At 41.6% G+C, this 16114-nt stretch overlaps 1 protein-coding gene across 7 annotated transcripts in view; it reads left to right on the top strand.

Moving 5' to 3' along the window:
- Positions 1 to 16114, top strand: part of RBPMS (RNA binding protein, mRNA processing factor) — a 160886-nt gene that overhangs the window by 87874 nt on the left and 56898 nt on the right. For all 7 annotated transcript variants that reach the window (XR_004991443.2, XR_006743014.1, XR_006743013.1 and 4 more), the window contains one exon: positions 14897 to 15047. Coding sequence is in view for 4 of the 7 variants with exons in the window: in XM_045588904.1 (XP_045444860.1) it covers positions 14897 to 15047 (151 nt within the window). In the remaining 3 variants the exon portion in view is untranslated. The remainder of the gene's footprint in view (positions 1 to 14896; positions 15048 to 16114) is intronic.

Below are 16114 nucleotides of genomic sequence, written 5' to 3'. Positions count from 1 at the left end.
TGACTTTTGAAACTACCAATTGGAACTTTTTAAAAAATTAATTATTTATTTTTCAGTTATAGTTAACATACAATATTATATTAGTTTCAGGTGTACAACCCAGTGATTAAACATTATATAATTTACTAAGTGATCATCCCAATAAATCTTGTACCCATCTGACACCACATACATCATTATCCCAGTATTATTAACTATATTAAAGTCATGAGAACTATAATTCTCATGACTATTTTTTGACTACCAATTTGTACTTCTTAGTCTTTTCACTCTTTCATCCCATCCCTAAACCCCTCTGGCAACCATCAGTCTGTTCTCTGTGTTGATGAGTCTGTTTCAATTTTATTGTTCTTTAGATTCCACCTATAAGTGGAATCATATGGTATTTGTCTTTCTCTGACTCACTTACTTCACTTAGCGTGATACTCTCCAGGTCCATTCATGTTTTTGCAGATGGTAAGTGTCACTTACTGATTTTAGGCTCTTCTCTGAGGCTCAGTTTTCCTCCTATTGATAATATTTCAATGGTTAAGAGTAGGGGTGTCGAACTCAATCAGAGAAGGGGCCAAAATCTAAAATCCAGCCTAAATCGCGGGCCGAATGGTTTACTGAACAGTCATAAACTGTCATTGTGATGGAAATGCAGCGGAGTGCAGTGATGACAGCGTAGTGCGGGCCACATTGCAAGGCCTGGCGGGACGGATTTGGCCCGCGGGCCTTGTGTTTGACACATGTGGTTAAGAGGATCAAATTAATTAGATAAGTATTTTTAAAGCGATTAGTACTCAGTAAACGGTAAAAAATCTAATTGATGGTGATGATAACTTTCACAAAGGATTCCTAAATCCCCTTCCCTATAGACTGATTATATGTAAAAATATAGAGAACACCAAATTCTACTGGGTTCTGAGTACTTCTAAGCATTGATTTGTATTATAATATAATTAATGGTATACTGACTAAGTAGTTCTTTCTTGGAGCTTTTCAGGGAAACAAAGTTATAAATGTCCTTAATATTCTCAAGCCTTCTAAATATAGAAAGCCCAGCAAACACACCTGCATCTCTCATGTATTCTATCCATTTAATCATGCGCCTGCCTTTCTCTCTTTCGGATTCCCCTTGAATTGACTTAAAACCAAAGACTCCTACATCCATTCTGTTTAAGTTGTTTTATCAGCTAGTGAGTTTCCTTAGAATTTATCATCTAAACAATCTTTTTCATAGAGGGAGAAATTCAGCCTCAGCTTTGTAAGTGGCTTAGAGGGGATGCATTGGAGAGGAGGAAGAGTGCTGATTGAAATGGCTCAGAGGTGAGATCCATTTTGACTCACTTTGTTTTGGCTCCTTGTGAAGCACAGGAAGTACTTTGTAGTGAACTTCCCAAATTTAGATATCACTGTTTACATTCTTTTCAAATAACTTGTATCTGAGCCCCAGATTTTTGTTCGGAAAGAGCTTGCAAGCCATGTGATGGTCTGTCCTTGAGTTCTTTTAAAATAGGTTTAAGGAACAAATGCTACCCCTTTTCCTTATTTCTATATATTTAATGCATTCATCAGAAAACAGATTTCCTATCCATGTGTTGATTTATCTATAGTGATGTTAATTATTGACTTTGAGAGCCAAGTAAATAATTTCTTGGTGTATTTGGCACTTGTTTTTATATTGAGTAAAGTTGAGAATATAAAGCAGTTGACATCTAAAATATTTTAAATTTAGCACCTTTTTTAAAGAATTGCCATTATCCTGTTATACAGATTAAAAATCAATAATTAGAATACACATTCTTTTTATTTCCTCTTGACATTTAACTTAAGACTAACTTTAATATTAAGATTTGACATTAAGATGACCTGAACTTGATTGTACATGCACAAATGCGGAGATTCCACTAGATTCTGTTGGGAAGTGGGGTGTTCAGCACTGAAGAGCTGGCAAGCAGAAACAGGGTTGTTAAGCCGAAACCGGTTTGGCTCATTGGTAGAGCGTCGGTCTGCGGACTGAAGGGTCCCAGGTTCGATTCTGGTCAAGGGCATGTACATTGGTTGCGGGCACAACCCCGGTATGGGGTGTGCAAGAGGCAGCTGGTTGATGTTTCTCTCTCTTCGATGTTTCTAGCTCTCTCTCTCCCTTCCTCTCTGTAAAAAAATCAATTTTATATATATATATATATATATATATATATATATATATATATATATATATATAAATTAATTAAAAAAAGAAAGAAAGAAACAGGGCTGTTAAAATATACTAGGAGACTTATTGTGGCCCGTGTCTAATCTATAAATGGAAATCTTGTAAAATGATTTTGGAAAGTTTAGGCAACTGTCTTTTTTCAATTGCAGTGTCTGTTTATATCAGCACTGTTTTTCCTTTCCTCTCTACCCCCATATCTTTTTCCTCTTTTACACCAGTCACTAATAATGACTCCAAGTAAACTTTACAAAATGATCCTTAAAGCTTATACAGAAAGTTAAGATGGGTCCTCATGATCTAACAAATGCTGAATGCTAAAAGAAGAGTGTGCTAAATGCACTTTCTTAGCCCGTCTACATCACAAGTAAGACTTATTCTTTGTATGCTTTTCTACATAGATACAAGAAATACTTGGTTTTATAATTGAGACTTTATATTGCACAGTGTTAATCATTCAACATATCTCAGTTCATTTTGTATTTTCACAATACATACATACATTGTCTTTGCCTGGCATGTACCTAATATGTGTTGAATACAGAAGTAGGTCAGTCGCCTTATTTTTAATAATTAGAAGATGAGTGTGTAATTATGTATAACTAGAGGTCTAGTGCACAAAATTCATGCACGGGTGTGTGTGTCCTCAGCCCAGTTTGCACCCTCTCCAAACTAGAACCCCTCGAGGGATGTCCAACTGCCTGTTTAGGCTCGATTCCTAAATGGGCAGTTGGACATCCCTCTCATAATCTAGGACTGCTGGCTCCCAACTGCTCACCTGCCTGTCTTCCTGATTGATGCCTAACTGCTCCCTTGCCAGCCTAACTGCCCTCCCCTGCTGGCCATCTTGAGGCTGCCATCTTGTGTCCAAATAGTGGTAGCCGTCTTATGTGTTGGAGTTATTGTCAATTTGCATATTACTCCTTTGTTAGATAGGATAGAGGCCTGCTGCATGGGTGGGGGCCAGCTGATTTGCCCTGAAGGGTGTTCTGCATCAGGGTGGGGGTTCCCTTGGGATATGGGCAGCCTGGGCAAGGGGCCTGTGGTGGTTTGCAGGCCAGCCACGCCCCCCCAGTGACCCAAGTGGAGGCCCTGGTATCTGGGATTTATTTATCTTCTATAATTGAAACTTTGTAGCCTTGAGCAGAGGCCTGGGCTGGCCAGAGTGTCCAGGAAGCTTGGCTTCCTCCATTGCCAGGGAAACCCAAGCCTTTTGCTCACTCAGTGGCCACAGCTATCTTAGTTGGGTTAATTTGTATACTCACTCCTGATTGGCTGGTGGGCATGGCTTGTGGGTATAGCAGAGGTGTGGTCAATTTGCATATTGCTCTTTTATTAGATAGGATAACTCTTTTCCTCAAAGTTTCAACACCATCCTTGAAACTTAAGCTTCAACATCAGTAACCTTTTTTATTTTTAGAGGACTTGTGTTATCATCTACAAATGAGCTTTTGGATATGTGATTAGTAAGTATCTAAAAACTCATTTCTTCCCAGTTTAATCTTGAGTTTTGTAAATTACACAAAGCTGTATGAGCACATAGGTAACCTTATGAATGAAAGTGATGGTCTCAATTTTGCCATCCATAGGAAAAGAGATTTAAGTGATTGCTGTTGTTGTAATTGATAATAAACAACCTTGCCTTTTCATTAGATACTCTTTGTGATTAAAGATCTATATTTTCTATACTGGCTCGATTTAATAATATAGACTATAGCTAAGAATATGGTTGTGATTTCTTATGTTGTTAAGTTTTTTTTTCTTTGGTCCCAATCTAGCTGATTTAAAACCATAATCTGGACTTTACAAAAGAGCTGACTATATACCCTAGAAATTATTCACGTGTTCACATTGACAGAACATGTTTTATTTAATTTTATTTATTTTGTTAACCCTCACTTGAGGATATTCTTCATCGATCTTTTTAGAGAGAGGGAAAGACAGAGAAAACAATTGATATAAGAGAAACACATCGATTGGTTGCCTCCTGCATGTGCCCCAACCAGGGCCCGGTCCAGGTAGAGGCCTGCAACCAAGGTATGTGCCCTTGACTGGAATCAAAACCGGGACCTTTGGTCTGCAGGCCGACGCTCTATCCACAGAGCCAAACTGACTGAGGGCCAGAACATATTTTCTATTCGGCATTTCTTTAGACTGTCAGTTTAATGTCTGAAAGCTCTGCTGTGAAGCCATACGGCTTTGGACAAGTACAGGGAAGTACTTGGTTGTGGCAGATCTTCTTTCTTTGTTGTTTTCCCAAGTAAGTGAAATTAGCTGCCAAATTCTGGGGTTTCACTGGTGCCCATTGGAATGACAGACAGCACATTAGAATGTCATGAGTCAATATTTCGCTGAGGACCCAAAGGGCTTTTCAGGGTCAAAAACCATTGCTTAGGAACCACTTCCTTTTAAGCTTTCATGGTGAGAGCCATTTGTTGGGGTACCTTTATTTGGCAGGTAACAGGAGTATAAGGCAGTCATGCAGCTGCTACCTTTTATCCCTGAGAAGGGGGCTGCTTATAGGTATATTCATTGTCCAAAGATGAGACATGAGAGGCGGTGTCAGGTCTGTATAATGAAGGGACTGCTGGCTGCACCGGCCACATTTGGTATTTGTGTGTTCAGGATTCTAAGAGATTCCTTTGTCCCTCCCGGAACAGTTGAGTCCTGTTTACTTTCCAAGTAAAAAGGTTAAACATCAGGATTCCCGAATGAAAGAATACCACCTGCACTCTGACCTGTTTCTTTCCACATAATACCACTTATTTCAGAGCATCAGTACGAAGTATTGCTTTGATGGGTCACTGACCATGCTTCACGTGGAGACATCCCACACCCTTCCTGACACTGTCAGGGCCCAGGTCTCTCGCATTCTCTTAGGACAGTTTGAGAAGATGGCGGCAGGAGTTTAAATAACCATGCCCTCGCAACCTTTTGGAAAATAAACTCTGTTTGACTCCTATTCTGTTGACATGTTAAAGACTGAGTTTATAGCTGTTTCAAAGCCCCTGTCAGGAATTTATAGTCATCCTATACAAAGCAGATTCTCCCAGGGCAGCGTGGCTGTGTACACAAGGGGTGGCTGGCTAGCGAAAAGTATACTTTCATGAAGAAGAAATAAATTTAGCTGGGATGGTCAAGTCAAATGAAGACCCAGATACCTCTGAAGTGCTTCTCCCTAATTCTCCTGCAGAGTGAACCCAGTCTCTGCACTTCTGTACCAGCCAGTCCCCCTAAGAGCTACCCAGGCTCTGCGAAGCAGCGGAAGTGGGGGAGAAGCGGGACGTGCTTCAGGTCCTTTGTTTGGCAGGTGCCAGGAGGATATCCTCCCGGGGCGGGAGAGGAAACCAGGTGGAATGAAAGGATTCCCTGGCACCAGCTCAGACAGCAGCTCCAGAGGCCACTGCTTCAGCACTCCATCTGGGGCAGTGGTCGGCAAACCGCGACTCGCGAGCCACATCGGTTCTTTGGCCCCCTGAGTGTTCTAACGCCACTTCAAAATAGACTCGCCCAGGCCGAAAACCGACTTCTGGGCACGGGCCACGAAGTTCCAATCGCACTGTACGTGCGCGCTCGCATGTGCTATTTTGTGGAAGAGCCACACTCAAAGGGGCCAGAGAGCCACATGTGGCTTGCGAGCCGCGGTTTGCCGACCACTGATCTGGGGGATTCTCAGAGCCGAGTATAACTCTCATCTCTTTTATAAGCCGTAGAAGCACCTTTGCATAAGGTCCAAAGGAGAAACCCATCTCAGTTCATGTTTAATAAGCAGCTCCTTCCTTAGCTGATGAGCGCGGGACCACAGGAGCATCTGTCACAGGTCGACCTCAATCTAACCATTGGCAAGAAGAGCTCATTTTTTTCCTTACAGTTAGCCTTATGAGGTATAGACTCATCATTTCTAGTTTATAGCTGAGGCTACTGAGGCACAGAAATGTTAAAAACGTGTCCAAGATTTACCACGGAGGGAGGTCTGATTGCAGGCAGGCAGACTCCCAAGCCCACACTTGTAATTGCCACAACTTAAGCCTCTTATTGGGGGGGTGAGGGGGACGACACATCTTCCACTTAAAATTGTTGTGAACTGGAATTGGGGTGTCTCCTTTGTAATAGTCACTGATTTAACTACAGTTGATGTACTTCTGGGGATCCTACTTCCTTGCTGCCTTCACCAATAAGTAAAAGGGATCTGCCATCTCCTAGGTCTTTTCCTAAGCCTTCTAGATTAGGGGGCGAGGAGGGGAGGGAGGACAGGAACAAGGTTTTCCTCATTTCATTGTCAGGGCAGATATTTTAACCACTTTGTAGGCTTTCCATAGGAGTCTGGCTTGGTGGTGAGGGGGTGTCCATTGGAGTGTTAACATTTGTTCACAGAAAAGTGAATCCAAGGCTAAACTGCTTTAGGAAGTGGCCTAGTCACTAGGAAATATTATTAAAATCCTTTTATTCCAGACCCAAGATGGCTAGTGAGAGATGATGGGTTTTGTGATGGTGGCCAAGCTGATTCTGTTGCAACACTCAGAGACGTGAGCTTGTCATAAAGTATTATCAGAAGAGAGAGTGCATAGGCTTGAAGTCAAGGATAAACCTCAGGAGACTTTCTAGGCTAGACCTGGCCGTGCATTTCTGTCGGTAAAACTTTCAGAGCAGGATAAGATTTTGTTGTGTTTTAAAGAACATCTGGTTTAGAAACAAACCTACTTCTTTAATTCCAGGGGCTAAAAACAAGGGCCTACAAGACACCGAGAAACCTAATGGTTCCTGGAAGACTGTTACATTAGGCAGTGGAGCAAGGACCTGTACCTGTACTACAGCCCAGCTTCCACCCACACAGCCACATAGACCCACAGAGAGCACATAGACAGGGGGTCTCTCTTTTCTTTTTTAAAATATATTTATTGATTTTTTTACAGAGAGGAGGGGAGAGGGATAGAAACATCAGTGAGGGAGAACCATCAGTCAGCTGCCTCCTGCACACCTCCCATTGGGGATGTGCCTGCAACCAAGGTACATGCCCTTGACCGGAATGGAACCCGGGACCTTTCAGTCCGCAGGCTGACGCTCTATCCACTGAGCCAGACCGGTCTTGGCAAGGGGTCTCTTTCTTCAAGTGTAATCTAGATACATCACCAATGGAGGAGAACACGTTCTTTTCAAAAGACTGCTCAGGCAAGGAGAACAGCCAGTAAGTAGATTATTCTAAGATAAATGCAGGGCAAGCCCTTGGAGGTAGTTGAATTAAGAAAGAGAACAAGGCATAATTGACCTGATAGTTTCTCAATGGGCAGTGACCCAGCAGCACAGGCTGTTGTGCTAACAGTCCCGATGTTTCTGCAAGCAATGCCCTTATTTAGGAAAAGTATGAAATACGGTTTACATCTGACGGATTCTTCTCCTCACTTGTTCATTCCTTGCTGGAACCCGTGTCTACCTAAATTTCAGCACAGTGGAAACGGAACAACTGCCTCTATTATTACCTGAAAATAATATAGTCTTTGTAAAATAATGAACTTCCCAGAACTGTCAAGTACACACATACCCGCACAATCACAGGAATCGGAAAATTAAATTCTGGATTTCCCCCAATTAACTGAATTTAGCTGGGTTACTTGACTTTTCTGGATCTTACTGTCTTCCTCAGTTTTGGGGAGTCTGTTGGCATTTTGAAGGAGATCATTCTTAGGTTGTGGAGGAATGTCTTGCTTTTTGTAGTCCTTTAACCTTCTAGCCTGTCCACTGAATGCTGGTATGGCTCTTGGTCTTACAACAGCCCCCAAACACTCACACACATTTTCAGATGTCCCTAAGAAGTGTGGGAGTGGTGGGAGGGGAGAGTGAGGACAGTAACCAACCCACGGTTGAAAACCACTAGGTTAGGAGGTCCCAAAAATTCAATAATAAATATTGTGAATTTCATGCTTTTTGTAGATAACCCTCTACTACTTAGCAGCAAAGAATCTAGTTCTCTGCCAGCCTCCTGCTTCTGTCTTCACTCACAGATAGTTTTGTGTGTGTGTGTGTGTGTTTTTAAAAATGTTTGGGCATCACAAGTTTTTGCATGTGATTCAGTGATATGTTTATAAATGATGGAAGGTTTCTACTTGTTCATTTTTAGGAATAGTATTGAGTGGGGAGGAATTTTTGAAATTGCAGCATCTACCATCCCCCATTTCTTTTCCTCTGTCACCTATCTGTTTATATGTGTAACATGCAGATCTTCCTTTCACTTCCCTCCACACTGGTGTCTGAATAAGCTCCGTCCACCTCACTGCAACAGTCAGATTACCCAGGTTCAAGTTTCATGCCACTGAGTCATTTTAAGGTTCCAACTGAATGACAATTGTTTTTAGACTCCTAGGGAAACTTGTGCATATACCTTGCCTACAGTCTTTCTAATTTGATTGGGTGTTTTATGCTGCCTCTAGAAGAGAAAGCTCACAGTACTCAGAAGACTGTAAATATAATTTGGTCCCTTGAGACTTCAGACTATCTCTAAAGTATGTGTTTACCTACATAGTTCCTGATAGGACATATCTATCAATTTTCAGAAAGCCAGTTTATATTTCTAATTTATGTTTTTAACTTCTGAAAAGTAAAAGTTCGTTCAACTTCATTCCTTTATGTTGAAAAATTTGTGATTCTCAGGTTATTTCTCTGTGATCAAAATGCTATTTGAAAATAGAAGGCTTTTATTCTTAGCCCTCTTTAACAAAATGTTTTTAAAATGAAACAGCATTGAGAAATGCAAATCAAAACCACAAGGAGATAGATCACTTTACACCTAAGATAGCTAAAATTAAAAAAGGCAATAGTAAGTGTTGGCAAGATATAAAAAAAAAATTGGGATCCTCACACACTGGTGATGGGATTGAAATAGAATAGCCACTCGGAAAACAGTGCACAGTTCATTAAGAAAGTTCACCTAGTCACCATGTGATCCAGCAAGTCCACTCCTAGAGAATTGAAAACACAAGTCCATGCAAAAACCTGTACACACGTGTTTTAAAGCTACTTAGTGGTGATGGTTGCCTAATTCTGTTACTATTCCCAGTGTAGCCACCTTCCTGGGTGGCAGGGTTTCCTGGATGTGCCGCATTCCTCAAAGCAGAAGTGGGTTTCCATTTGTAGTTAGGCCCAGAGAAGGGAGCAGTAAGAAGCTTATAAGAATCTCTTCCAGCATATCAAGTTGAACCTTATGAAATTGCCACTACTTTATATCTTTCTTTATTCTACAAAAAAAAAAAGTTACATCTGGTTCAATAGGTATGCCTCAGAGCCCTTGGATTAGGCTATCAGGACAGAGTCTGTATGCAATGCCAGGAGATGTTGATAGGAAATTCCCTTCGTTCTAAAAGAGGTGGGAGACTTATGACTATCCATCAAAGGAGAGCAGAGTCCACTGACAGTGGAATGAATGGTGAGGGTAGTCTGATCCTTTCCAGTAGTTTCATGTGGTTTATCCAAATGGACTAGCATTCTTAAACATTTGCTTTTGCCCATGTTGTCACTTTGTAAAGGCTTTTGGTCCAGGACTCACCAGAAGCCATGCATTGAGCACAGCTCAGCCTTGAGAATGCCCCATTCCCCCTAGGTCAGGCCACACACTGAGCTGTTCCTTTACAGCAGCGATTATCTAAAAAAAAACAAAAAACAAAACAAAAACATTTTAATATATTTCAGTCAGAAATTTAAAAAATTACTAGAATAAATGACATTAAAAACTTTTGGTTATTTAGAATCTTCTTTCAAAAGGTTCAATCTCAGTAAGTTGCAGCAAGTGTGGGGGGTTGCTGTTAAAATTCTGGGTCCTCGCTTTTTAGTCAAGTACATAAAATTAGTCATAAGGGGGAGTGAACAAAGGTAAAATGAATTGATGAATTAACTTTAACTTTTTAAATGGTAAAACAATTTTACCTGCTGTAAATACATAGGTAGAGAGAAAATAACATGAAGACAAGGATGGAGAGGGACCCTAAACTCAGTACAAACAGGAAAAGATGAATCTATTACAAATGAATAATACAGCCACACTGAACGGGAGATAAACTAATCCAAAAGATTCTTAAATATACATATTGACTGCTACTTTTAGGCTAAAGACAAAAGGAACTGTAAATGAATAATGAAAATTAGTTTATTAGTTTTGGTGGTTTTTTTTGTTGTTGTTGTTGATATTGTTTAGTAATTCTGAAACTACTTTGTATACCTTCCTGTACTGAGCAAATAAATAAGTGTATAGTTAATAATGTGAGCTAACATTCAGAGAAGGAGTTACAAATACAGAAAGAGAGGGTATATTAACCCAATTGTGTTAGATTTGAATTGGAGCTATCAGTATACACTTGTGTTTTTATTATATTGAAATAGATATAGATAGGAAAGCACGCGCGCGCACTTGTGTGTGTGTGTACATATAAATCTTAGAAAATTTTAGCACCAAAACAAGTGATAATAGTAAATTATAAATCCTAGAATAAAATAAGCTATGAATCACCACTGATGTGTGAGTGAATTAATTAACAAATTAATGAATAGATAGCTAACAAAGGAGAAAACTGTTAAATACAGAAGGAATAACTAGCAAATCATTTGACAACCACACTGCGTAGTGACTGCTTTAGGTAAGAATCATCAATAGATGATAAAATTTCTGGGTGAAAGTTTATCGAGAAATAAGATATTTATATAGTCTCCAAATATCTCCCTGTATGAGATACTTATTAATAATTAAAAAGGGAAATTAGTGACTTAGAGTGAGAAACTTGACAAGTCATCAAAGTTGTTATTGCTAGTGAATGAAACAAAAATGATATGCATTGAGAATGATATAAATCTCTTATTCCTGCCAAAAATGCATAACTTGAATCTACAATAAAAAGTCAGATAAACCCAAATTGAGGCTCATTGTACAAATAAATAGCCAACTGTACTCTTCAAAAATGTCAAGGTCATAAAAGACAAGGACTGAGGAAAAGACTCCAGGAAACTGAAGAGATGACAACTGAATGCCATATATAAATCTGGATTATATCTTGGATCAGGAAAACAAAGATGTTTTTAGGAAATCAAACTATAAAGGGTAAAAGGGGCATCATACTTTCAACTTATTCTTAACCTATTCAGGGATGAGAAAATAGTTTGTGTGGCAAATCTGGGCAAAGGGTATATAGGAACTCTATCTGTGATTTTTTTTAAATCTAAAATTATTTCAAAACTAGAGGCCAGGTACACAAAATTCATGCACAAGGTGTGTGTGGGGGTGTCCCTCAGCTCAGCCTGCACCCTCTTCAATCTAGGATCCTTGTCACAATTCAGGACTGCTGTCTCCCAACTGCTCTCCTGCCTGTCTTCCTGATTGCTCCTAATCACTTGTGTCTGTCAGCCTGATCACCCCCTAACCACTCCCCTGCCAGCCTGAATGACGCCTAACTGCTCCCCTGCCAGCCCAATTGCCCCTAACTGACCTCCTCTGCAGGCCTGGTCACCCCTAACTGCCCTCCCCTGCAGGTCTGGTCCCCCTCAACTGCCTTCCCCTGCCGTCCTGGTCATCCCTAACTGCCCTCCCCTGCAGGCTTGATTGCCCACAACTTCCCTTGCAGACCTGTGCCCTTCCCTGCTGGCCATCTTGTGGCCGCCATCTTGTGTCTAGAAGGGGACAGCAGTCTTGTGTGTTGGGGTGATGGTCAATTTGCATATTACTCTTTTATTAGATAGGATGGAGGCCTGCTGCACAGGTCGGGGCCGGCTGGTTTGCCCTGAAACTGCTCTTGTGTACTTTTAATATACTAGGCTACTTGGGATTCCGTATTTGTCAACAGTATCTATACCTCCCGGAGTTGGCCCTGGGGAGGGAGTTTGGCCCCTGAGGATCATAAGGAACCTCTGTTGCTTCGGTCACAATGCTTTAGGCCCATCCTGAAGATCGTTGGCTGTCCCTGTAGCCAGTCAGGGCTGTTTCTAAGTAACTGTTCTCAAATTGATGTCATCACTGCTCTCCAGAAACCATCCTTTCTCCTCACCTTGTAAAGAAGACAACTCTTACACATGGAAAAGTTTCCGCTCATTATGAGATGGGTTTTGGTGAAGTAAAAGCAAGGGTGTAAAAAAGTTGATTTTTGAAGGCACAGATTCGACTTGGCAGTCATCTTTATCCTGACAGCATTTAATGCGAAGTCCCTGTAGCCAGAAGATAATCTTGTTAGGCTCTAATTAAAAGCACAAGGTATTTTTTCACGTCTCCTCCTCATCTGTCTCCCTCTTTTAAATCTCTTCCTCTCCCATATTCCCCCACCCCACCCCCTGCCTCCTCTTCGTCATCTTTGAACGTTTAAGATGTTTTGGAATCGGCTAATCCCTGTGGATAGAAACAGAGCTGAGCAGGATATTGATTACCAAATACGGTATTGCTGCTAAAGATACCAGAGGAATGTGGCTTGAATGCTAAGCCTCCAGCCTATGAAAACGCTGCCAAACAAATTAGGTCATTTTAACTTCTTAGCTTTTTTAATAAGGAGCTGGAACTTTGATTTGGAACACGGTGGTGGTGCTATTTTCTCTCAGTGGAGGAGGGGTGAAAAGAGGGGGAGATGAGAGGGGAGGGAGACTGCCTTTGGTGTGTTTTAGGACCTGAGCCACCAGCTTGGGTTATGTAGGAGGCAAGCACATGTGTGGAGCCTCCGTTGACTGAAGCATCAGTGAAAGAGCTGAGGCAGCAAGTTCAGGTGCGCAGCCTCGTTACCTGAGGCTGGAAGCTCCGCCGGCCCAGGCCCAGGCCACGGTGCTCAGGCTGATGTGCTTCTTCATAGAAAGGTTCGTGGAGTTCATGCTGGTGAGGACACACTGAAACCGATCGCAGGTGGTCACGTGTGTGCCTGAGGGTGTGTGACGTGAACATGCCATTCCCATCACGGCATACCTTTACATGACACACAGGGACTGCGCCTGCCTCACAGGGACTGTGTTTGCCTCCCAGAAAGACCACGGCCTTCGGGTCCATGTTCAGAAATGTTTATTCTGTTGTGACATTAGTGCTCATAACAGTAAAATGCTCTCAGGTAGAGTGGATGGGAGCAAACACTGCTTCAGAATTTTGCTTTGTTCTTTTTCGTTACACTGTGTACATGGTTAGCAATATAACGTTAAGATTTCCCAGATTAAAACAAAAACTGAGACCAGTTAAAAGAATTTCTGTTTCTGTCTCATGTAACGTACCCCTTTTCGCTTTTCGTTGTTGGTTAGGGCTGCACAACTGGAGTCCCTTTCTTCCTCCCTCCTCTTCCTTCCCCCTCTTCCTTCCCCCGCCACCCCCTCCACACACACACCTGTTTCCCACCTTCAGTTGGTTTCTTCTAAGAGACTCTTAAAGCGGGCCCATAGAGAAATTCTTCCACCGCCAGGACATCTGGGTAGGCTCTGTAGCCTTCGTTGTACCTACCGAGGACCTGTCTTCCCTCTCCCCCACCTTACTTCTCTTGCTACTGTTTCCACCCGCTCACAAGCTCTTCCTCCCATCTTCGGAACTGAGCCCGTGAAGCTCAGTTCTTCATCCTGATCAGCAGAGTCAGAGGTTCTTACTGATTTCCTGTGGAAATTGCTCTTGTTTTTTCCCCCAGCTAATCAAGGAGAAGAGAGGGGGCTTTGGAACCCACAGGGCTTTAGGATAGTCATTTTCAGACCTTCTTTTCCAAAACATGTACAGACACACCTGGGACCTAAATCTGATTTGGGTGCACGTTTATACACTATACTGGGGTATCTTTTTGATGCTGTGGTTTGAGTTCAGAATCCCCGTTATTGCACATACGTGTCATGAAATGATTTGTTTTGCTTAGCAATGGAGGCATTCTTGAATGGGGGTGGGGAGGTTCAAAATACACTTATCTTGCCCTGAATCTTGTCTTTTATAGTATTTGTGATTGATATCATTGAATGTGTTTGTTATAGGTAAACTGAAATAATGGGGTCAGGGTAATTGAAATGACTATCCTCTCGCTGGCCCACATAATCTGTTATTTCTCTATGTAGCTAATAAGCCAGCTATAATCAAGATCAGGGCTTAACCACATCAAGACATTTGGATTTTATGTAAATTTATAAGACAACTAGAATTAAGTGATACTTGTTATATTGAAATCTTAAAAGTGTTTCATTCCTGTCTTAGTAACTCTTGAGTACATGTGTCACTGCTATAAAAGCTCTCCCGTTAGAGAGGGATGGGAATTCCCCTCTATAAACTGAGGCCTTGAAGAATTGCATTAGGTCAATCAGTGTCAGAACGCCGGTCAAGCCTGGGCCTTTTATTACTTCAGGAGTTAGACTTTCTAGTATTGCACAGGGCTTTACACTGATCTGTTCACTTTTATCGGTAACCATTAATTGAAGTGTTTATCTGTGCTCCTAATTTGCTTGTCTAAGTTTAAAACTTGAATCTGAACCTTGTTGTCCAAGAGGAAAAGCCATGAAGAAGAGTTGAAAACCCATGTAACTAAAAAAAGAAGCAAATGAAATCTCGCTGGCTTTTTGGACGTGTTGGGTTATGAGTTTTCATGCATTCTGTGCAAGTGGCGAGAATGAGAGCTCTTGCTGATGTTTTTTCTCTTTCAGCTAGGCCAGGATTTACTGGTGTGTTTATCTTGTCACCATTCCGGTTTGACTCTAAGGAAATGAAAACATCTTCCATTTGTTCTTTTCTTTCCAAAGGGCATCCGCTTCGATCCTGAAATTCCGCAAACACTACGACTAGAGTTTGCTAAGGCAAACACGAAGATGGCCAAGAGCAAACTCGTAGGGACTCCAAACCCCAGTACTCCTCTGCCCAACACTGTACCTCAGTTCATTGCCAGAGAGCCATGTAAGTGGATCTGCTTTTCATTTTTAAGGTGGGGGTGGGGGGGTGGATTACAACAACAATCGGATCACTGAGACTAGCTGATGTGCCGCCTGTGAGAGCACACCAAGGGACGGAGCTGGCTGAGGGTCATGTCCAGTTCCGTGGAGAGGGCGCCTACTCTTGCTGTCTGAACTCCAGATACGGCTGTCTTGTTTGTGATTTGTGTCTCCAAAGATGGTTTGGCTCAATCAGAGCTATAGCTACAACATGTTGATGTGTTGTAGATTTTCTTAATGGGCTTGACTTTATCGTGAGTATGCCCTATTTGCCTTGGAGTGTAAACCCTTTTTTCATTTCCCCATTCCTGGACATGGGAGTCAGTTCTCAGCAATCACTTCGTTGAAGAACATCAGTTCTGCGGTTTTGGGGAAATGCAATGTTAAAAAATGAAAGAAGGGGATATTAAGTTTATTCTATTTTTGAGAACAGTTTGGCCGTAAATCTTGGGGGGAAAGTAAACACATCCAAAGCATTTATGTATTGGAACAACCAGTTCCAGCAAACAAATACCAGTACAAATTGAAGGAAGTCGGGGGCTTTTTGTTTTAAATTAATTGGGTATGAACACTTGACTAATTGCTAAAAAGTATTGTACCCCACCTCATGAGCTTATTTCCTTAAATGTCCAGGCTACAATTTCTGTGTTTGACTGAAAAGATTGTCTTAATTTTCTTTTTCAAGCTCAATCACCAGCAGAAGTGAGGCGTGAAATGGCCTTAACTTTTCCTTTCTTTGCGTAGCTATACGTGATGGACTGTGACAGGGCGTTCAGGAGTCCCAAAGGACTTGCTGTTATTTGGAATATTCCTATACTCTCGTTCTTCATCTTCCCAGACCACATGATCTTCATCTCCTTCCTGCGCTCTCTGACAATATGTTCCAGCTTTTCTTACTGAAACTGAAGGTCACATGGGTTCCTTTCTTCCCGTCATGTGCCTGTCAGATCTAATCAGACTACTTTGGAAGTTGTAGTCATCCTGTAGCTCAGTTATTCTTGAGAAAGCTGCTTGCGTGTCGCTGGAAACGAA

The sequence above is a fragment of the Pipistrellus kuhlii genome, unplaced genomic scaffold (genome assembly GCF_014108245.1).
Source record: "Pipistrellus kuhlii isolate mPipKuh1 unplaced genomic scaffold, mPipKuh1.p scaffold_m20_p_3, whole genome shotgun sequence".
In the NCBI taxonomy this organism is placed as follows: Eukaryota; Metazoa; Chordata; class Mammalia; order Chiroptera; family Vespertilionidae; genus Pipistrellus; species Pipistrellus kuhlii.
Note: the sequence above shows the minus strand (reverse complement) of the source record. Positions and strands in the feature narration are given on the sequence as shown.